General features: G+C 45.7%; 1 protein-coding gene across 3 annotated transcripts in view; it reads left to right on the plus strand.

Moving 5' to 3' along the window:
- SAMD11 (sterile alpha motif domain containing 11) overlaps nucleotides 1-23,492 on the plus strand; it is a 141,638-nt gene that overhangs the window by 55,730 nt on the left and 62,416 nt on the right. For 2 of the 3 annotated variants that reach the window (XM_089534258.1, XM_089534260.1), the window contains exons 4-5: nucleotides 9-59; nucleotides 21,680-21,804. In XM_089534258.1, the coding sequence (XP_089390384.1) occupies nucleotides 9-59; nucleotides 21,680-21,804 (176 nt within the window). The remainder of the gene's footprint in view (nucleotides 1-8; nucleotides 60-21,679; nucleotides 21,805-23,492) is intronic. The other variant, XM_089534259.1, reaches the window with a different exon arrangement.

Consider the following 23,492-nt stretch of genomic DNA (forward strand, 5'->3'; position numbering starts at 1 on the left):
CTCAACAGGATCCATGCACATTGGGATCTGAACATCTCTTTCCACGAGACCTCTTACAGGTACTGATTTTGGGCCCTTTCTTTGTATGGTATGCCAAGGGTTTCTATGATAACACGTTTCAAAAATGGCACTGTGGAGTACTGTGGGAGAGGTGGAAGAAGACCTTTCAGTGTGATCGCTGTGTTATTGTGTTCTCTTGGATTGTGTTTGTCTTTTCCTTCCTTTGTGGGACATCAAGAATGGGGCTGGTGCGGGGGAGAGATAACACTTTTCTCTGAATTGGGCGTATGCAAGGATGAAGGGATAAACTGTGCAACCAGGTAAATCATATACCTATGTGTCTGTATTTTGCCATATGTGGTCAAGCACTAAGTGACCCATCCCACACACAGCCGATTTGAATTCCTGTCCCCATTATTTCATTAACTTCCCCTTTAAAAACTGAAACCTTTCCCCATAAGACAGAGCCAGTGTGATATAGCGGCTAAAGCTATATCTGGGACTGTGAAACTGTGTGTGTGAGACACACTCAGCAGTCAGATCTGATCAAACAGTGTAAGATAGCAACAGTGATTCCCTATCATTGGTTCGCAGCATTTGGTATTCAGCGCTATACTGCTCTAAATATAGAGCTTCTGTTCACCCATTATGGTTAAATGCTACTATTAGACTTCCGGAGCATGATTACCTTGCAGCAACAGGGCATTGATGTGAACTATGTTCAGTTCATTGGCAATATATTTCTGGTGGCTCAGTAATTGGCTTTCAGCCTCGGAGTGAGATTGTGTGAATTGGACCACTCCTCCTTGCTGTTTTGGAGCGATTTAGGATTAAAAACATGCAGGTCTGTAGGCCCGGGTGGAGACTGATGTAACGACTGAAAAGGGCGTATAGGATGTTGTCAGCTGGCTTATGATCTAAGAAAGATCTGCTATTCCAGATGTTGTCAACCTGTAACTCCCGTTGTCCCTGAGCATGCTGTCTGTTGGTCTCCAACAATAACTGGAGGACCACAAGTTGCCCACCTTTAGCCTAAACAGCAAAGGTTCGTCATTATGACCAATAGCACATTGTATTGATAGAAGGAGGACTTGCATATTGTGAGGATTGTTGTGGGCATGGGTGCATGGGAGCTCTGCCTGCTCTGTGCACAGAGACTACATTGCACAGTCTAAAAAGGCCTCCTTACTCACTCATAGGTAATTCCTTCCCACTGGCCTGGTACAAATGGGTGGGAAGTGGTGTGCTGGCGCCAATTATAGGGTTCAGGAGCGTGCATCAACCACACGCTCCGGAACCCTAGTCCGTACAGATGCCACCATCATGGCAGCCTCCCGTCCACACGGGGGCCGCCATGATGACGCCGCCACACAGCGTCTGGACGTCACTGGCAGGAAGTTGTGTCATGGCAGCATCCCCTCCCTTTGCGATGCCGCAAAAAAGAAACCGCTCTAGGCAGCTTCTTTTTGATGGCGCGTCGGTGCTACAGCTTGCAGCTGCTGCAGCACCAACTCGGGGCAAAGATGGGCACCTCTTTACTTAAACTGTCCCCGATTCCTGATTTCTGGATCCATTTCCACCTTGCCCTATCTCAGCAATCACATTTGAAATGCTAGAAACCAACTTTTAACACAGTACAGTCCACCTTCCATATTGGTAGGCTAGCCTTCCACCGATTGGCACATCCACAGATGGCCCTGCCCCATCATCCTCAATGGCAGTGCATGCAATCATGTGCACATTGTACACCCATAGAGAATAATGGGATTTGAGGTCTCACAATATTTGATACCTACAGGAGGGTCTGGAAACAAACCCCTGCAAATACAGAGGGCTGACTGCACTTGTGAGCGTGAGAGGCGAACCTTTCTGACTTGAGTGGAAACGTAGTCACCCCAGATATGTCCTGCCTTGCATCATATGCTTTGCCTTGTTCGCCTGAGGTTTTTTCCATGTAGTTTTGTTTTTGGCTGCACACACCCCAAGCCCGCCTAGGAAGAGCCTGACTTGACTTGACCTGCCTGCTCCCTTTGATCTCCTCTTCCGACTCTGCGCCTTTTCTTTGCCTTGTGCAGTCTGGTCACCTTGGAGTCACCGTCTCCATCATCTTCCATGAAAGAATGTTTAATTAGCTCCAAACACGTCTCGTGCTATTGGCGCCAAAACCCAACGCAGCGGCGAAGCTTCTTCCTTTCTTGTACTCCCCCTGCTTTCCTAAAAGAGGAAAATTGCACTCTCCCAAGGCCTCGTTGGTAAAGCTTTTTCCTCGTCGCTTTGAAGTTAATGTACAGTTGATGTTTTAGTACGATTTCTAAATGCATCTGCCTTTTAAAAAGAAAAATTAAAGAAGTGCTCCATGTGGCGACATTGTCTTTGCGAAAATGTGTTGTTCCCTCAGATGCTTTGTTTTAAAACAAAAAATACAGTGCTTTAGAATCGCTCAATAAATTCAATGCTTTTAGACTTATAAAAAAGGATCCCTGTAGTTCTGAGTAAATGGCTTATGTATTGTAAGCCTAAAGTTGTTTCGAGCTCCAGCGCAGAATTAGGTGTCTTTGTGGTTTTCAAACTTCCTGTCCTAATCTGATTTAAGGGTCCTCCCTTGACCCAAGAGAATCATAGAAGCTGTAGTTGTGTGTGTTTGTGTTTGGAAATACTAATAGGACCCTCTGGGTGATTCATAGTAGATTAGTATGATGATTCCCCTCAATTTAAATATAGAAAGTAAAGCTGCAAACAGAAGGAGTGATTTATGAGTAACATTAGCACAGTTGGCCTTCCCTCCCACATTTGCGTCTTTGACTTTTGCGGATTTGATTATTTGCGGTTTTGATGAATATGTTCTCTTTAGGAATCTCTTAAGTCCTCCAGCGCAACTCTGCCACAAGCTGACCATAGAGTTGCGTTGGAGAACCTAGAAGTTCCTAGAGAAAACACTTACCTAGGCCTTTGTAGGCCCTCCAACATGATTCTGTGATCAGCGTCTGGCAGATGTTGACCACAGAGTTGCATTGGAGGACCTGGAGATTCCTAGAGAGGTGTTGTCTTGAATAAAAAAGAATAGGGTTTTTTAATTTGCAGTTTTTCCACATTTACGGGAGTCCTTCACCCCTAACCCCAGAAACTGTGGAGGGACCGATGTACAAAAGGATTCTGCATGGTGTAGTATGGGAGGAGGTCAATGGGTTGGTGGTTACACCATGAGTTACCACACTAGGTGATGCCAGCCCTAGTGATGCCATTGCTTGGGGTGATATGCAGCCCACAGACTGCATCCATGCTTTACATAGCATGCAGTAAGCATGGTGTAGTGGTGGACTAGGACTCAAGGAGACTAGACTTCACATCCCGGCTTGGCCATGGAATCCCACTGGGTGCCTTTGGACATTTCACACTCTCTGAGCCTCCAAGGGAGGCAATAGCAAACCTCTTCTGAAGAAATCTTGTCCAGATTTGACCCACGATAGGGTCACCTTCGGGCTACCATAAGTTGGAAACAACTTGAAGGCACATAGTTAGAAAGCAGTCACATATATGGTAGTTGACTGCCATTTGAATGTTTTCCTAATAGCCAGAGAAGCGCTGTAGAACGACTTGGATTAAATGTTATCAAATAAGTGACAAACACTATATCCACCACAAAGTTCATTCTTCCTGAGACCTCAGCAATAATAGGTTTACCATAAGGATGGTGTGGCGTAGTGATCTGAGTGTTGGACTATGTCTCTGGAGACCAGGGTTCGATTCCCAGCTTGACCAGAAACCCACTGGGTGACTTTGCACAAGTCATATGCTCTCAGCCTCAGGGGAAGGCAATGGCAAACCTCCTCTAAACAACTCTTGCCAAGAAGACCCCATGATAGGTTTGTCTTAAGGTTGCCATAATTCAGGAACGGATTGAAGGCACACAACAACAATGCCATTACAAATGTCCAAAAGGCATCTTTGCAGAAAACACAAAAGGAACAGAATGTATTCCTTTCCCCGTCTTCATTTTTTTAAAAAGCCAGACTTTCCCCAGTAAGTGACATTTGGAGGATTTCAAATGGAGGATTACAGCTTGTGTCTCTCACATAAAGTGTGAGTAAGCAAGTTGTGATGGTACCATAAATCCACACCCCAGCCTTTGAGTCCCCACTTGAACAGGAAATGTTCTGCAGAATGCGCCTGACACCATCCCGCATTTGCAGATCCTGGGAGGCGAAGCTGTGGCAAGCTTATTTTCCGGGGAAGCTTGATCCATTATCCCAAATGGCCTCATCAAGGGAACCCATAATAATTTTCCCATCATTTGAGGCGTGTGCGGAGGGGGGGGGGGTCCGCGGGACACAGCTTGAAATCCGCCGAGGTGCCCCATTAGGGCTGTGTGCAGCGTGCCTCTTGTCTTGCCGCCAGCGAGTCTTTGTATTAATAGCCACATTGCGCTGTGGTCAGGCCATGATCGATAATGCAGGTGCTTGATGGATGTGGAGAGGGAAGATTTATAGGCACCGGTAGCGGTCATGTCGGGCAAGCCGATGGAGATAGACAGCCGGGCCCAGCGGCGTGGAGTGGGGGGGACAGGGGAGGAAGGAGGGGGAATCCTTCATAACGCTGCTGAGAAACAGCCATTCTGTAGATGAGTATCTCCAAATAAAAAGGTCTCCTGTTTCCATCATTGAAGCTGACCCTTGTGACTGAACTCTTGCTGGATTGCGCTCTGTGTGTGTGTGTGCCTTCAAGGTACCAATTGGCTTATGGGGACCCCATGAAGGTTTGAATGCTCAGAGGCAGCTTGTCATTGCCCTCCTTTGAGATACAGCTTCCAGCACCTGGTCTTCCTTGGCAGTCCCCCATTCTTGTACAAACCAAGCCTGACCCAGCTTAGTTTCCAAGACTAAGGATCTGGTGCCTTCAGTGTATTCAGGCTCTACCTGCCAACAATCTCCAGTCCCGTCCCATCCCCTTCCAGTCCTTTATCTTTAGTCAATGACTCTGGTGTCGCTGAGATGTTAAATCCCATCTGGACTTTAGTCCAAAGTTTAAAGGAGCTATCCAAAGTGCAGAGCCTGTTTTGGGGACAAGGATCAGCACCTTCGATCGCTTATTTTAAAATCCAGACTGAAAGGCAATGGGGATTTATTGCCCCACTATCAATGAAGGACAGACTTTGTGTGCAGTGCATTACAATGTTAGAACACACGGATGTAAACACTGTCTTGAGTCCCTATATTGGGAGAAAGGTGGGATATAAGATGATGATGATGATGATGATGATGATGATGATGATGATGATGAACATTTCAAGGTTATGGACTAGTGAGACCTCCATGTCCAGCAACATACACAAATAATAGTTAAGAAACTGCTGTTCTTCCATGTTGGCCAAAATCTGCTTCCTGGGGCAGCCTAGTGGTCTCACTTGTTTAAACAGAAGGGAAATTCTGTCTGATTTTAAAAATCCCAAAGACGCACAACCCGGTTTGGTCCATCCCTGACACCAGAGTGAAGCAGAAGAAACTCTGGACCTTCAGGGTTGCAGAACCTTGCTCTTGGCCAAATGTAGTCTGGGCATCTTGGATGAAAATGTGACCAAAGCTGCCCCTCGAAGGGTTGCAGTGTATGTTTTCAAGTCACCTTATAGCAGCCTTTCGCAAATAGTGGGGCGGCCCCCCCCCCGGGGGGGGCGTGAGGCTCGAAATGTGTTATGCAGAGGTGTACTTATAACAATTTTATAGACAAATGATACTATTTACAGTCGCGCGGGGGGCGCGAAATGTTTTCTTCTTCCTAGGGGGGGCATGACAGAAAATAATTGAGAAGCACTGCCTTATAGTGACCTCATGAATTTCATAGGGTTTTCTTAGGCAAAGAAGACTCAGAGATGGTTTTGCCAGCCCCCTGTTTAATACCAAAGAACTCTTGTGCTTGGTGGCATCCTCCCTTGTTCGGTCCCTTGCCCTCTCTGCTTACTTGTTAGGCACTCCATCGCCAGGCTTGAGAGCCTTGACCCAAATCCTCAAGTTGCTCATCTTCAAGGGTTTTTTTATCCTCCCGGGGCTATTCTGTCCACCATCAACTCGAGAAGAAAGGTATTGGCGGTGCAGATAGCGATTAGGGAGGTTTTGTCATGCTGTGCGCAAGGCGATAAGCGCCTGTGTGGGGGCTGCATGTGAGAAGGAGGGGAGGCAAGGAGCTTGGATCAAGATGAGCCGTCAGCTTCTCTCGGCTCTCCGTCCTTTTCTTTCAGCTGACTCAGAGATCCAGGTTTTACCTTCCCAGGAGCTTTGGGGGAGGCACTGACCTTGCTTACTGGCTCAAGGCCTTGTCCACTGACCGGCTGGACTCCAGCAAAGCTGAGGGTCCATGGAAGCCTGTGGTTTCAATTGCTCATGCTCAAGTTTGTTGTCTTCTGCTTTCAAGTTGTTTCAGACTTATGGCAACCCCAAAGTGAATGCAGCTGAGAGTGTGGGACTTGCCCAGGGTTACCCAGTGGGTTTCCATGGCCAAGCGGGGAATCGAATCTTGGTCTCCAATGCTGTAATCCAATACTCAAACCACTACACTACACTGGCTCTCTCTAGGGAATGTTAATTCCCATTGGATGGGAGAAAGCAACTCATTGCAACCCAAATAATAGTATAGTTTTTTGTGGGTTTTTATGGCTATGTGGCCATGTTCTAGAAGAGTTTATGCCTGATGGTTCGCCAGCATCTGTGGCTGGCATCTTCAGAGAAGATGCAGGTGAAACGTCAGAAATGAAGTCTTCTAGAACATGGCCACATAGCCTGAAAACCCCCCCCCCAAAACTATGGATGCCTGCCATGAAAGCCTTTGACTTCCAAGTAATACTGTTCGTATGTGGGGAGAAAACCTTTGGAGTTTTTCCTTTTGACGTTTAAGAAAAGATTACGTAAGAATAAAAGGAATGGTATAGCCTAGTACTACTAGGTATGGTCTTGGCTGTGGCAGAGGCGCACGGGGAGTGGATGTAAGTACATTTTTTCCTCTTCCTCTCTCATAATAGCAGAAAGAGCCATAGATTTATCTCAATGTGCTTCCAAATGGACGGCTGCTAGTAATATTGGTCAAATGGCATCGTGCAGCTATTTTGTCTCTCCCTCCTTAATGGATGTTCTCTAGAAAGAAAAAAAGATTTTAAAAATGGTGAGAAAAGTGCAGGACGGGTGTTAAGAGAATGATTATGCAACAAGCCTCATTTGGAAGTTTCCATTACTTGCATTTCATTTCCCCCTGATGTTGTCGCCTCACCCCATAACCTTGCGTAGATATACCTGCCAACTCAGGAAAATGCTTCATGCATCCGAGAGAGCGGACTGCCACAGTAGTGTCTGCTGGAATAAAGTTACTTAGCTGTTCATGCCCCACAGGACCAGAGTTTGGAAACATTCCAGTTTGGAGAACAACTTTCAGAAGCCCTGGATGCTTCTTGGAGTTGAAATACATAAGGGACACACACCTCTCTCTGCACATGACTCAAGTTTGTTTTTGCAGCTACAGAGCAACGCAGCTCCCCCACCTTGACTCCCACAGCATTTTCGGACTGCCACATGGTGTAATAATTGCCAGAGACTTAATGGCTTTAAAATGGGGTTCTGCAAATTCAGGATCCTCTCAGTGGGTGTTGACCAGATAGGCTAACTGTTGCTGCAGATGGATGATATGAGAAACATGAGGCTGCTATTAAGAAAAAGTTATGGAGCAAGAAGATCCACTTTTGCAAAGAAGTTGTATTTTGGTACCAGAATTGCACTGAAGCCAAGAAGGCCTGGGCCTCTGGTATTCTAGAACTGATGCTACCAGTATGGCATTTTTGCTGGGGATCCTTGACATTAGTGTTCACGTCCATGGTCTCTACTGGAATAAGATGCTTCCAGCATGACCCTGGAAAGGAGAAAGTTTGGAAAGGAGAAAGATAGGCCTGGTGGAACTCTACTACTGTCGTCTAAAGAAAAAGACACTTTCTGTCTCATCAAGATGATGGTTTTGTTCCATAGGAACTGAGGCGGGTTACAGACCGCCGCTTTGCGGCGGTCTGCCGCCACCGCCGCTTGCTCCGTGTGGGAGCCGCAGCAGCCACACCACGCGGCTCCCACATGGACCAAAAAAGAAGCTCCAAAATGGAGCTTCTTTAAGCGGCGCCTCTATGACGTCGCGAGGTGCCAGGGACAGACTCGCGACGTCATAGATGCCACGACACGTGCGGACGCACAGCGTCCGATACATAAATATGTGGAATGGCCACCGCCATATTGTACGTACAGAATACTTACTAGGGTTAGGGGGGTGCAGAAGCACCGCCCCTTCCTAACCCTAGTACGTATTCATTACGTACTAAATGGCGGTGTGTAACCTGCCACAGTTGGAGGGTGTTGGTTATGAACCCAAGCAAGGTGGAAGAGGGATGCAAGTAGTAGGCTGTGGCCATCTCAGTTCTGCTGACAAGAATTTGAACAGAGATGCTCACATACCTGAATTCTCCCCAAATCCCTAGATTGGGCTATTGGATCACAGCTTTAGGAAAGTTACTTTTTGTGTCTTAAATCCAGTGGTCCGTCTCAGCTAGGTTAGAACCTCTGAATTAATGTGGACTTGGAAAATCAACTCAAGTTCCACTGATGGAGTGGGTCTAATGTACTTGAGGCTAAGAGCTGGTTTTGTTTTAGGGATGACAATCGTGTGGTACCCAAGGTATTGTTATACTGCAGTTCCTATCAATGATGAGGTATGCTGGCAGTGTTTGGAGGCCAGACAATTCCAACTCCTGATTTAGACCTTGGATTATTCTTCCCTGAATCCCCCAGAAGAACATCTTCCAAATTTTAGCTGAGCTTCTTTCTGGCCTACTGAGCTGAATGTTGAGGCTCCAGATCCCACCCCAAACCCTCCAAGTCTAGATTCAGATTCACTTCCCCACATTTGGGACTCAAAAGACCTCACTGTTTGAATATTGGGTGTCTTCCTCTGGGCTCAAGTATAAACACCCCAACCTCTCTCCCCATTGTGGCGCCTTAGCAGGGATGTGGGCAGCATCCCATCCTTGCTTCTCAAGCCCTAACTCTGAGCTCTGTTTTGGGGAAACAGAGCAAGGAAGGTAGCTTAGAAGCACTGTTTGCTTGGACTGAATCTGGAGGCAAGAGGGATGAAGGGAAGATATGAGCAACTGATGGTGTTCCAGATGTTGGACCGTAGCTCCAGTCAGCCCAAGGCAGCACAACCAAAAGTGAGGAATGTTGGATGTTGCAATGCAGCAGCATCTGGAGGATTCAAAGCTGCCTAATCTAGTAATAAACAGATAACTTTAAAATCACTTGGCTGGATGTTCCTTTCCAGTAGCTTTTGTCCAACCGGGCGAGCAGACAGAGGATGGCTCCGTCTATTCTCTTAATGTCTTTGTGGTTTGTCAGCTCTGTCTGTGCTGCCGCCGTTGCCGCCGCCGCCACAACCGCTCCTTGCTTTGCATATTGGATTTTATTTTATATGTTAAGGAAGGGCAGAGGGTCGGGACAGGTTTATGGCAGTGGTATTGATCAGGGAAATTTAATACGATCCCTGCAGCGGCAGAAGGATCGTTAAAAGATGGCAAGATGAGTGAAACTTTTTTCCTTTTAAAAAAATAATTAAGTGGTGCTTTTTGTGTTGTGTTTCATATCTCATTATCTATCCGAGCCTCTGAAGATTTGCCGGTGGGTGTCAGAGATTGTGTTAGGGCCAGAGCAAATGATTTGGAAGAACCTCTTCAGCATGGTCATATATTGTTTCACTGGGACAGAGGGAGAAAAGTCTAATGGAGTGGTTCTATGAATGTGAAACCCAGTGTTGCCGTTCGGTAATTTTAGAATGGTGTGATGCTCTTCTCCGAGAGGGGAATGCTAAGTCCCCCTTGCTCCTTCACGTCCATACATTTACACTGTAAAATGCTGTTTAGAAATGCTTTATTGATGGTTCAACACTTCAGGGGCTATAGTGTGCTTCCTTCACCAACGTAAGATAAAAAACACCTCTTACAATCCCTGGGTACTTATATATGCTTTCACTTCACAGTTGGACTGGATGGCCCTTGTGGTCTCTTCCAACTCTACAATTCTATGATCGATTGTTTCCCTCCTTCTAGAGGCTTGGGAATTCTTACACACCCATCCTGGCCAGCTCTGAATAAAGTCCTCTGTAGAACCCCTTCTATAGAGGGGTTCATAGAATCATAGAGTTGGAAGAGACTCCAAGGGCCATCTAATCCAACCCTCTGCCAGGCAGGAAGACACCATCCAAGCACTCCCAACAGATGGCCATCCGGCCTCTGTTTAAAAACCTCCAAAGAAGGAGACTCCACCACCATCCAGTGGAGTGCCTTCCACTGTTGAACAGCTCTTAATGTTAGGAAGTTCCTCCTGATGTTTAGGTGGAATCTCCTTTCTTGTACCTTGCATCCATTGTTCTGTGTCCTGTTCTCTGGAGCAGCAGAAAACAAGCTGGCTCCATCCTCAATACGACACCCCATAAATACTTAAACATGTCCCACGTCTTAACCTTCTCTTCTCCAAGCTAAACATACCTAGCTTCCTAAGTCTCCCCTCATAAAGCATGGTTTCCAGACCCTTCACCATTTTGGTCGCCCTCCTCTGGATACACTAGAAGACCAGCTACCCCTGTATTTGCCTGGCCAATACAGTGTCCATCCACATTGTTCATCCACTTGTTAGCCTGGAGAGCTTTCTATCCCCGCTGTCACTGGATGAGTGTCTGGGCAAGGGATTCACTTTGCCTGTGCGCCAAGTCACTCTCTCAGCCTCAGAGGATGGCAGTGGCAAACCCCTTTGTGAGATTTTGTTGTTGTTGTTGCTGATTCCCTCCGTTCAGCATTATGCTGGTTGTGAACTAAATGCAGTTAGCTTTTGAAAATAGCCATATTCCAGGACTTGGGGGAAAGTGTGGTGCACACATGGAACAATGCATGCATTGAAAAAATGCACACAGACATGCTTTCTTCACTAGATGAATGCATGCAAACAAATCAAGTGTGCATAGTTTGCACACACAGCCAGTAGCTGGATGCTTGCAAATAATTTATACATTGCTTCTGATAATGGTTTGGAGAAGGAGGATGGAAGAGAAGGCTTTCACCCCAAAACATAGTACCTTCTACTGGTCACTACCATGTATATCTGAATATCTCTGACTTTCAGAGAATGCCACTCATCACCAAATGAAGCTCCCGCAAATCATAGTAGAGTGCTTAACACTGGGAACAAAACAGGAATGGAAATGTCTGTGTCGGTTTTGGGGGAAACTGGTATGTGGTATGCCGGACTTAGCCCACTTCACAGTTTCCATAAAACAGCGAAAGCACCTGACTCCTGTTCTTCCTTCTCTTAATGGTTGGCTCAGGTTATCTTTCTGCCCAGAGGTCATCTCACCCTTATATAGCCTCTTGAGATCCATTTCCCGCAAGCTACAGAGCTATCCTGTTGCTGTTGGTGAATCATTATATTGCCATTATAGAGGATGGATTAGGACAGCCGGCCTTTTGAGGGAAGGCAAAGGAAGTATTAGTCCCATTAAATGTAGAAAATAGATTAATTTGGAGCATTCAACGGAGACACTAACAATTGGGTTTGTTTTTGTGGCAGTCAGCTAGGCAGTGGTGTGTGTGTGTGTATAAAGTGTCTGCTTGGACTACAACTCCCAAAATCTCCCAGCCAGGATCTTGTTGCAAATTTCTGGGACTTATAGTCGAAAATCACAACCTTTCCAGGTTATTAAGCATCATGCACACAAACAAGCAAACAGCCTCATCGTTTGCGAAAATCAGGATGCCATCCAAAGTCTGCTTGAGGAACAAAGTGTGAACATCAAGCTGGAATGGATGCCATTAATTTTAAGCAGCGGCCTTTAAAACATTTTATGGCTGTTGTGAGTCCTCCAAGAGCATAAAGTTGCTAGCATATACCTTTGTGTGCCATGCTAGAAAGACTGGTCAAAGTACTGACCAGATACTGCTAGCAGGATTGGATGTTGGCTCCTAAATAGTCCAGGGCTCTGTGTCGCTCTGTGTAATTCAAAGATATAGCTGTGTTAGTCTGTAGAATCAGTATGTAGAGAGATCTTGTAGCACCATTGAGACTAACTGAAAGAAAGAAATTGGCAGCATGAGCTTTCGTAGGCTTCAGTCTACTTCCTCAGATGCATCTGAGAAAATAGACTGAAGTCTATGAAAGCTCATGCTGCCAGTTTCTTCCAGTTAGTCTCAAAGGTGCTACAAGATCTCTCTACGCTCTGTGTAATTTTATTTGAGTCAAAGTGTAGCTTCTTGAATTACTGAATGTTAGGCATGGGACACCTCCATTCGGCTATGAAGTTAACTATTCCACCATAAGCTGGTTGCTGAGAATGGTGTAGTGGTTTTGAGTGTTGGACTGTGGCTTTGGAGAGCAGGGTTCATATCCCCACTTGGCCATGAAAACCCACTTGGGCGAGCCACTTTCTCTCAGTCCTCTGAGGCTGAGAGAATGTGACATGCTTAAGGTTAACCAGTGGTTTCCCATGGCAGAGCTGAAATTTGAACCCTCATCTCCAAAGACCTAGTCCACATTCAAACCGCTGCCTCTCAACCATGAAGGATGCAGAAAAATGAGAGCCTCGGTTTTGTTTTTGTTTGAAACGAGGTGAATGTAATTTGAGGAAAGCATCCTTTTCCATGCTGCGTTTCCAGGCACACATACCCCCATACAGCTTTGTTTATCCCACTAGGATTTTCCCCCTTACATTTTGAAACCATAACACAAACCTGCCATAGTCATTTAAGTAGGGACAACAGGGGAATGAATGAGTGTGTAACATGATCAGGCAATCTGTCTTTGAAATTACCTCTCATTCCTGGGAAATGCCTGTCTCCAGCCAAAACAAATATTCCTGCATGGAATGCTCTTACTTCAGAGGATCCAGAGCTTGCAGCCAGGCAATAGGGGACAAGATTTTGAAGTTGGGGAGTGCCACGTCTATGTGTGTCTGAGCCAGAACTTGGGGGAAATACTTTTGGCCACGCTGGCTGAGGGATTTTGAGAGTTGTAGTTCCCTCAGTACAGTCTCTGATCAGAGCCCCAGTAGTTGTCTTTTAAAGCAGGGTTGGGAATCGTGGAGCTGGGGCTTGAATATACCCCAAGACCCTTTTTGTGGCTCCTAAAGCACTCGGGTTTTGCAAAATTAAGGGACTACAGCTGTATATGCTTCCAGGGATGTGCTCCCCACATCTAGTTTTAGCACCATCTGGGATTAAATCTTAATCCGAGTGGAGACTGCAGTCAAGAAATCAGAAGAAGACTAAGAATGGGGAGGGCAGCTATGAGAGAACTAGAAAAGATCCTAAAATGTAAAGACATACAACTGAGCACAAAAGTTAGAACCATACAAGCCATTGTAGTCCCTATTGCCATGGGTGGATGGGAGAGCTGGACAGTTAAGAAAGCAGATAGGAAGAGAATGAATTCATTGGAGATGTGGGGCTGGAGAAGAGGGCTGAGGTTACCATGGATAGCCAAGAAGTCAAACAAATGGGTCCTAGAACAGATCAAACCAGAAATCTCTCTAGAAGCCAAGATGACTAGACTGAGGCTGTCGTAATTTGGCCACATCATGAGGAAGCATGACTCAATGGAAAAAACAATAATGCTATGAAAGGTAGAGGAGAGAAGAAAGAGAGGAAGGCCACATGCTAGATGGATGGACTTTATGAAGGAGGTCATGGGTATGAATTTACAGGATCTGAGCAGAGCAGTGGAGCATAGGGAGACTTGGAGATGTCTCATCTACTGGGTCGCCATGGGTCAAGATCGACTCAAAGGTGGATAACAACAACAAACCACAACATGCACATGAGGGAGGTGTTGGCAGGCTTAAGGGACAAATTCCCCCTCCATGTAGGTGTAAAAGAACCTAAGGAGATGGAGGAGGGGGGGCACGCATCAAAAAATAGGCTAATAAAGGCTAGAGATGTTCAGCGGTTATAGAATACTAGTTATAGAATATGGGGAGGAAGGAAGAGAAAAGTGGTGTTGCATAGATGAACAGGAGAGAGCATGGAATAGAGTGTCGCTGAGATGGGTATCATTGGCCACAGCCCTCACTAAGGGTGAAATTTTGCTGAGGTCCCACTCCCTTCATCTATCTCTGGGTTTGCACATGTATGGAGACCCAGACGGAGAGGAAAGCATGCCTTCCTTCTCCATTCCAGCCTCCCTTTCTCCTTCAAGCTGTCAACACCAAAGACCTTCCAAAGCCCCAATTAGCAGAAGGGAGGGCAAACTTGCGCAAATTGAAAATGGTTGTGGCAACCATGAGCCCTTCAGGAGATTATCTGTCTCCTCCTTAACCTCTCAGGAGTTCCATCCGTCTCTCAATCTCTCTCTCTCTCTCTCTCTCTGGACTTTTCCTTAATCCGTTTTTAAAAAATATAATGTTGTACAACTGGAAGGGATCAGATGGCTAATCAGATTTTGTAGATGTGTTTTTATACACGTGCGTGTTCCTGAAAATGCGGCTGTGTGAAAAATCAACAACTCGTTTTTCCATTGAAGGAAGGTGTGTTTTTTAAGGAGGGATTTATGTTTCTCCATCAAACTCCTTCTGACCAGGTTTCAAAACTTCATATTGTATCATCATAGAATCATAGAGTTGGAAGAAACCCCAAGGACCATCCAGTTCAACCCTCTGCCATGCAGGAACTCACAGTCAAAGCACCCCTGACAAATGGCCATTCGCCCTCTTTTTAAAAACTTCCAAAGAAGGAGACTCCACTCCACTCCACTGTCGAACTTTTCTTACTGTGTTCCTCCTAATATTGAGGTGGAATCTATTTTCCTATAGCTTGAATCCATTGTTCCATGACCTACTCTGTGGAGCAGCAGAAAACAAGCTTGCTCCATCCTTAGTATGACAATAGGATCCTTCACCTTGGAGTTGTTTTTTAACCCACAAAAATGCCTGCAAGTAGAAAGCTGACACAAGGAAGAGAGTTTGGAGCCTTGTTTGCTCCCTTCTGAGCTTGCTTTCTACAGATACTTGCAAGGGATTTGTATAGAGAAAGGATTTGCGGATACGAGGAATGAGTCTTTTAACCGAGTGCAGGTTTGGAATTTGGCTTCATTTTTGTTCTTGTCCTAACACTGGACACTATCCTATCCAGTTGGCACCCTTCATGTAAGTCTCAATGGCCTCAAGTAGTATGCTGGCTGCGACTTGGAAGTTGTAGTCTGACATATTCGGTGCATATTGAGGGAATAGGAGACACGGTAAGGATAGGGGCACTTCTTTTATATTCTTTGGGGATATTGAGGAGCTAGTCAAGTGCAGCTAAGTTTTTGGACTTGGAAGGAAAGGAGCATTCAGTGCTGTGACCTTCCTCCTCTCATCTTCAGGTTTTCAGTGGTGGATTCCACTTCACCACCCAACCTACTGCTTTTAGAAAGCAGCTTGCAGACTATGGCACCAACCCAAAAAAGTGGGCCTGTGTTTGATGCATAGAAGACAACCAGACATCGAGACTAGTTCCTCCAAAAACGAGTGTTATATGGCTGGTGTGTATGTGGGGAATCAGAGACCAATTAAACCTGCTTGCACATCCACAACGTTGTCCCCCCACTCTTTCATTTCCCGTTGTGCTGATGGCAGCTTTTATCTGTCCTCTGTCCCCGCCGTCCGGGGATATTGATTTGCACGATTAAGAGGAACCGATAATCGCCTCAAATTAATCCTCTAAACTCCTTTACAAATATTTTGCATAATGCATCTCAAAGGTGGCATCTCAGCAAGGATAAGCCCTGAAATTGCTTGCTGTGGCATTGCAGGCGGGGATGAGGGCAGGGGAGCAGCAGGGGGGGAATGGGGCTTCGTCCATCCATCCATCGGTCCGTCCGTCCATCCATTAGTGGTGAACACTATTTCTTTTTCCTCTGCAAGGCTTCCCTGCAAATAATGGCTCTGGTTTTTACACAAGGGGATCCCACCTTGAGTGAACAATGTCACCCTTTAGCCTAAAGAAACACACCCCCTGTGTGTTTGTGTTTGTGTGTGTGGGTGCATGCACTGAGGTTAAAATGCCTTTGGCTAGCTTGAAGTGACCTATTGAAATGAGGGTTGGCAAAGCGTAGTGACTGAGAGGTGAGTGGAAGAAGAGAGCGGCCATCCTGCCAACATCTGCGGCTGTGAAAATCCACAGCCAGACACCCATCCACTGCACCTCCGTCTAATGACTTTTCTGTCATAAACTTTATCTGATTAAGCAGAGCCTCGGCTAGAGATTAGTGTGGGCTTCCTCCTCCTCCTCCTTCCCCTTTCCGGCCCCTTCGCCTCCCGTTCTGGATGGGCGCATTGGAGCAGCTCAGCCGCACTTCAGGTCCCAGCCTTGTACTATGAGGAACAGAGTGCTGGGAGGGGGAACCTATTTAAAGAGAGGGCATTGAGAGGTAATTGAGCAGATAATGTGCTGCCCTGGTTGGCACAGCTGTCCCGGGTGGTCCTGGAGGCCAGTGAGCGGGCAGTCATGTGCAGTGCCTTGCCAGCGCACAGAGTAAGGCTATGGGTTACGTGAGTATACTCTCCACCAGAGCCTCCTTTGGCATAGTTAATGGGAAGGAGCAGATTTTGTGTGTGTGTGTATGTGTGCGTTTGTGTTTTTTAGACAAACTCCTGGATGTTGGGTCTACCAAAGGCTATTAGCAGTGAGCAGAACTTGGATAAGTTGCTCTTTGTGGGTTTGAGCTCCTAGGGTCCCTCAGGGGTCTGGCTGTGCAGACTGAATGAAGCCTCCACATTGGCAGATTTTGGAGAGATTCAAAGGGGTTTCCCCCAGTCTGCTCATCTGTTTGAACAAACATTCCTGCCTTGCCACCATCCAGAAGATTTAAATACAATTGGGTTGAATTTGTGTGCTTCCAAGGTGAGGAGGCCCACCTGTCCAGATAATTCTTCTGGGAGTCTGGACCATTCAAGGTTTGGTGCTGGAATTTCCTTGCTTCTTTCTCATCTCTGCCTTCCCTTTCTCCTTTTGCATTGTGTCTGTTAGACAGCGAGGCAGGAACTCGGGATGTAAATCTCTGAACATTGTTCGGAAAATGCTAGATGTGTTTAAAGCGAGAAGCACTAACTACTATTACTAGGACTGCTAACATATGCAGCTTGTCATATTCTTAGCTGAACAGATTGTGATGTTCCTGAGGGTTGTCGCCCATAAATACTAGGCCCGCTCAAACTGCTGGGGATATTTTTGAATTGCCTTACAGTCAAGGCAGTCCCAGGGGAGATGGACTGACCACAGTTTGCAAGTTTAAAGATGGACTGAAATAGACTTGAAGGACAGATCTTGCAATCCTGAAGGAGGAGCAGAACTAGAAACTGGCCTTCTAAAAAAGAACCCGTGGCGGAAAACATCTTGGTGCTCATGTGAATTACGATGATGAAATAGATAAGAATGTTACAGTGAGTGCTAAAAATTTAGTGAATGTTGGCTTTTATATGCGAATCCTGGCATTCCTATATGGAATCTGAGTATAGATAGGAGGGGAAAATACATAATTTCCACCCATTTTTGGACACATACCCATTTGGACGGTGGTCAACATTCACTGGTGTTTTTGACATTCAGAAAACTTAGCAGGAATTGTCAACACTGACTAGACTTGAGATATATGCTGTACATAGAAGTGCTTTTGCAGGTTTTTTGCCTTTTTAATTGAGTTTTTGCTTATCTGTGGAAATAATTTTGCTTGGAAGAAGGGAATAGAAGAAACCAAGGCCTGTTACAGACTGCCAAAATAAAGCTGCTTCGGGTCTCTTTGGAGGTATGCTGTTTAAATGATGCATGCATCCTAAGAATCCGGAAGCTGCACCAAAGCTGCACTCCAGTGCTTAGGAATGGAGTGGGGCTTTGGCTTGACCTCCGGACTCTTAGGACCCATGCGTCATTTAAATAGTGTACCTCCAAAGAGACCCGAAGCAGCTTTATTTTGGCAGTCTGTAACAGGCCATAGTTTGAAGGCACCCAAAGAGTATCCAGAATGGCCAGTACAACTAATGTTAGTTGGAGGACTTTATTGTTAAGGTAGGCCTGTGAGTGGCACAGAATGCTACTTAAGATGGGGAGTATTGGAAAAGGGATGGTGCAACCTGGAACCTTGCCATGAGTTGTCTTTCTGGTCTAAGTGGTTCACTAAAAGGCATGTCGTGATGGCTGTGATTTAAGGCAGCCGATGCCCTGATGCAGCACTTAACTTGCGATCTCTGCAGAATGCGAGGGATGGAGCACTGAAGCCGTATTGTCCTTCTTGCCTGCTTTGTGAAAATTAGGTTTATAAAGCCTGAACGTGGTCTGGACTGTGGCTGTCTAACTGTGTTGCACCCTTCTATGTGTCGGAATATTTATGGATGGGATTTGGAAAAGTGCTGAAAACTGTTTAAATGAGGTTTTGTCTCCTCTTGTGCCATCATGTCCTTCACTACATCCCACTGTTGGTTCTGATCAAGCTGATTTTACAGAGTTTGGGAACGGTGTGAAAACTTGGAGGACCGGTTTGGCCACAGAAGCAAGTCAGGACAGGGATCCCTCTTCCGCTACCCCTTTCACCATTCTGAAAAATGACATTGTCTGACTCCAGACTTACAGATATTACATTGGTAAACAGAGCCAGCGTCTAGAGTGTTAGCTTCTCTTCCTTCGCCTGTCAGGCCGTCTCATCTGTCACTCTTTGAGTCCATCAGCATGTTCTTCTACTCTTTCTCTTTCTCTCTCTTTTCTCCCTCCTTCTCTTTTCCCATCTGGGCTGACCCTGCCAGTTATTGATCTAGACATAAGATTCATTCCAGGATTTCTAGTTTGTTGCTGCTGGGATGAGCCAACCTTGCTTGTCTGAGGAGTTGCCAGCAGGCAAGGTCTTCGATTTTAACAGTGCCAGATGTGCAAAGGTATTTTGGAAAAGACCCTCAACATGGTTGCTTGTGCTGTATTGCTGAAGACTGATATGCATTTGAAATGCAGAGTCTGGAGTGGGCTTGAGAGGGTGATGACTAGGGCCTGAAGGAAAAGAAGAGCCCACTTTTCTAACAGTGCTGGCAATCTTGCTTTGACCGAAGCAAGAGAGAAGGCTGGAAGCAGTGGGAGGAAAATTCCCAGTTTGTACTCTCCTAACTAAAACTCCAGGGGAGACAGCTTGAACCCTAAAGGTAGCTTGCATTGGGATGGAGAAGAATTTAATTTCAGTTCCTTTGTACAGGTACATTGCAGTTAATGAATAGGCATGTTCCTGAGCATTAGTCCTTTAAAAGAAAATGTGGCACCAGAGGCAGAAACAACATGGAACGTATAGGGATAGGTTGCTACACCACCAAAAATAACGAAAAAAGAAGAAGAGCATCACAATGTCTCTTTCAGCAAACTGTTTTTATCCAAAATGAACAATATTCACATGTAAAATAAAGCAAACAGTAAAGTTGTAAGTACAGAAGAAGATTTTGAACCGTCTAGAGGGAAGCAGTAAGAGAGGAAGGACATACTCCAGATGCATGGACTCTCTTAAGGAGGTCATGAGTATGAATTTGCAGGACCTGAGCAGAGCAGTGGAGCATAGGGAGTCTTGGAGATGTCTCATCTACAGGGTTGCCATGGGTCGAGATCGACTCAAAGGTGGATAACTACTACAACAAAAGACACCACTTGAAGATTTCTTTCATAACGCATCCAGGGATGATTCTTTTCATAGAATCATAGAACCAGAGAGTTGGAAGAGACCTCAAGGTCCATCCAGTTCATCCCCTGCCATGCAGGAACTCACAATCAAAGCATCTCCAACAAATGGCCATCCAGACTCTGTTTAAAGACCTCCAAAGAAGGAGACACCACCAACCTCCAAGGGAGCATGTTCCACTGTGGAACAGCCCTTACTGTCAGGATGTTCCTCCTGTTGTTTAGCTGGAATCACTTTTCCTGTAGCTTGTATCCATTGTTCCATGTCCTGTTCTCTGGAGCAGCAGAAAACAAGCTTGCTCCATCCCATATAACATCCCTTCAAATGTTTAAACAAGGCTATCATATCACCTCTTAACCTTCTCTTCTCCAAGCTAAACATCCCCAGCTCCTTGAGTCATTCCTCATAGGGCTTGGTTTCCAGACCCTTCACCATTTTAGTTGCCCTCCTTTGGACACACTCCAGCTTCTTAACATCATTTTTGAATTGTGGTGCCCAGAACTGTACACAGTATTCCAGGTACTGAGTACTCCAGTATTCAGCAACATGAACTTTTCTTATGATTTCCATTTTTAGTGTGTATATATATATATATATATATATATATGCTCAACTATAAGTTGACCTCATGTATAGGTTGAGGTTAGATTTTGGAGCCAAAATTATGGATTTTGCCATGACCCATGGATAGGTCGAGGGTAAAACTTGGAGGCTCCATCAGTGTGTGTATGTGTGCATATGGAATAAAGTCTCTCATTGAGGCTTTTCTTCATCATTTCGGCTTTCATTTCAGCCAGATCTAAGTTTTTTTAACATTTGGGTGGTACCTGGTAAGGCAGGGTTATCTGCTTTGGCCTTTTCTTTCTGTTTTGCTTGTTCATACCTGCTCAGTAAGGGCTTCTGGAGGCAGTTACTGTTTATCTTGTCTGTTGTAGGTAGGCTCAGATGGCTAGCGTAGGATCAGCTAGAGCAGAATCCCACTCTTTCCCTGGTCAAGCTTTTGTTTGCATGGTCTACTGTGGATAGGCTACTGCAATCCAATATGGACAGTGTGCTTCTCCAGCAACCCTTTCACCATCCTCACAGTGCTGTTGTTGCTTAAAAACATCCAGCTTGACATAATAAGGATGACTGGATGAGTATAAAAACCAATGCAAAGTTGAAGGCTTTTGCGGCCAGCATCCATAGTTTTTGGTGGGTTTTTCGGCCTATGAGGCTGTGTTCTAGAAGAGTTTATTCCTGATGTTTCGCCCGCAACTGTGGCTGGCATCTTCAGAGAAGAACCCTTTGTCCAAAGGGCATCTTTAGCAAAGGCTTTGTTAGCCGGCATATGTCTGTAGAATAAGATGTCTGAATTTGGGGGAAATGGTATCTTGACAGATATGCCAGTGTGGGTCCCGAACATTGAGGAGTATGTTCTTAAACGCCTGGGTTCGAATTCCTGCGTGTTTGATCATGTTAGTGCCAAATTAGGGTTGGTGGCACTTTGATTCAAAGAGCCTTCTTATCTTTGACACCTGTTGGAGCAATATGACCTTCTCTCTGCTGAGGATCAGTATTGCATTAAACGGATGCATGCGGGAGAGAATTTCATTTTGGTTCGGTATGAAGAATGAACTGAAAAATTGCACAGGTTCATTACTTTGACCAAAGGTTCTCACACAAAGAAATCATAAGCGGGAGAGAGTGAAATACATATATTTTCCATCCCTTATACACAGAGGCACATGCAGACACACAGAAACACACACAGAACGAATCACTATATAAAGTAAATTCTGTCTTCTTATGCTAATGGAGAATTTAAATTGCAGGATGCTTTAAATGCACTTTACTCTCTCTTTAATGCCCAAATTAGCCTCAGTGTGATAAACTCCTTAGAGGCACACAGCGATAACAAAATGTGTGTTGAGATGTCTAAGTGCATCCTTTTTTCTCTCTCTTCGCAGCCGGGACAACGACCTCACCTCCTTCATCTCCAACCTCCACCAGAGTCGCCAACTCGTAATGCCAGAGACCCAGAGCCGCTGCGAGTTCAAGAGAAGCAGCTTGGAGGTCGGCTTGGGAGCAGCGGGTAAGCTGAGAAGGGGAGCGTTTCACCTCCCCTGTCTGTTTTGTTCTGTGCATTCCACACACACCTGTACATTTTATGGATGCGGTGACAAAAACAGGGAGCTAGTTTTAACTTCAGCCTGACTGTTGGAATCTTCTCCTTTTCTCTTTCCTTTATTGGGGGGAAAATATCTTCTGATCTGGCAGCCTATGCAACCGCCAGGGCCCTGAAACAGCAGGAGAAGTGGAAGCTAAGCAAGGCAGCGAAGCAGAAAGAGACCTCGGTTGGGGTTGTAATTGCATTAATCAGAGGCTTGTCGTGCGGCGCCTCTGTCCCTGCTGGCCCCCTTGCTTGAGTGGCTTGCTCGACTTTATGCTGCGGTCTGACCTTTGCGGAGTTCAGCCAGCGCTGGCTTGTTTCGCTGCTGAAGCAGTTGGGGTGGGCACAAGCCAGAAGGAGGGAGAGAGAGATGGAAAGGCCGTCTGTGCCTCCCGCTGCTCCTTCCTCCCGTCGAAGGAGATGGGCCGGGTGTGAAAAGGGCGACAGCGCATCACTCAACAAGTGAGACTCTCCATGGCCCCCTTTGGCTGTCAGCTCTTTTTATTTTCACCAGGAGCTGAGGAGCTGGGTCTTCAGAATGTGACAGGGCTGGAAAAGGATGGAGGGGTGGAGGGGACATGAAGATAAACAGGAGAGACCCGGAGAGCGAGCCGAATAATGGCATAGTGCCGAACGTTCAGGGCCATTGCATGTGTTGTTGTTTTTGTTGTGTGCTCCCAGTTGTTTCAAATGTATGGCAACCCTAAGGCTTATCATGGGTACAGAGATGTAGCACCTTTGAGATTGACTGTAAGAAGGAGACTGTAAGAAGCAGGTCTGGGGGTGTCCCTGTCTCCTTCCTACAGTTAGTCTCAAAGGTTCTACAAGATCTCTCTCCATACTGATTCTACAGACTAACATGGTTATGTCTTTGAAGCTTATCACAGGGTTTTCTTTGTAAGTTTCTTTAGAGAGGTTTGGCATTTGCTATCCTCTGAAGTTGAGAGTGTGGGACTTGCCCCAGGTCACCCAGTGGGTTTCATGGCCAAGCTGGGATTCGAACCTTGTTCTCCAGAGTCATAGTCCAACACACGAGTGCTGATGGATCATGAGAACTGGGGTTCAGCAATACACAAAGAGCAACATGTTGATCACCTTATAACTGTTCTTTTAGGCTACAGTCTAGTATCTACAGTCTGTATATACAGTCTTAGACGTCATCCTATTGAATTCAGTGGTGTTTATTCCCTAGTAAGTTTCTGGGGTTATAGCCTTCAGCATGCATACAAAAATCTCTTTGACTTCACTTGGCAGACAGCATTTATATATGCAAAATGGACAGGCGTTGCTTCTGAAAAGCAAATATCCTGGTTTGAGGCGAATTAATATTTCTATCTTTAGGCAGCCTTGGAGGTAGCATGGACCCCAACAGCTTTGTAAAGGCTTTCTGCTTTGGCCTGGTCTCAGATTCACTCCCACGGAGGTCTCTCATTATTGTCAAGATCTCAAAAATCATTTCAAAGGGATTATAGCTTTCAATACTGCAACATGTGGTGATGGTTGATAATTGATGATTTAGAACTTTCAAACAAACAAGGATTAGACAGATGAAGGATGAGTGGGACCTGTCTCCAGCTCTTAGTCAGAACTAAAATGGAATCTCCATCTTC

Source organism: Sceloporus occidentalis, unplaced genomic scaffold (assembly GCF_023333645.1).
Source record: "Sceloporus occidentalis isolate IW3139 unplaced genomic scaffold, rSceOcc1.0.p SCAF_8, whole genome shotgun sequence".
In the NCBI taxonomy this organism is placed as follows: Eukaryota; Metazoa; Chordata; class Lepidosauria; order Squamata; family Phrynosomatidae; genus Sceloporus; species Sceloporus occidentalis.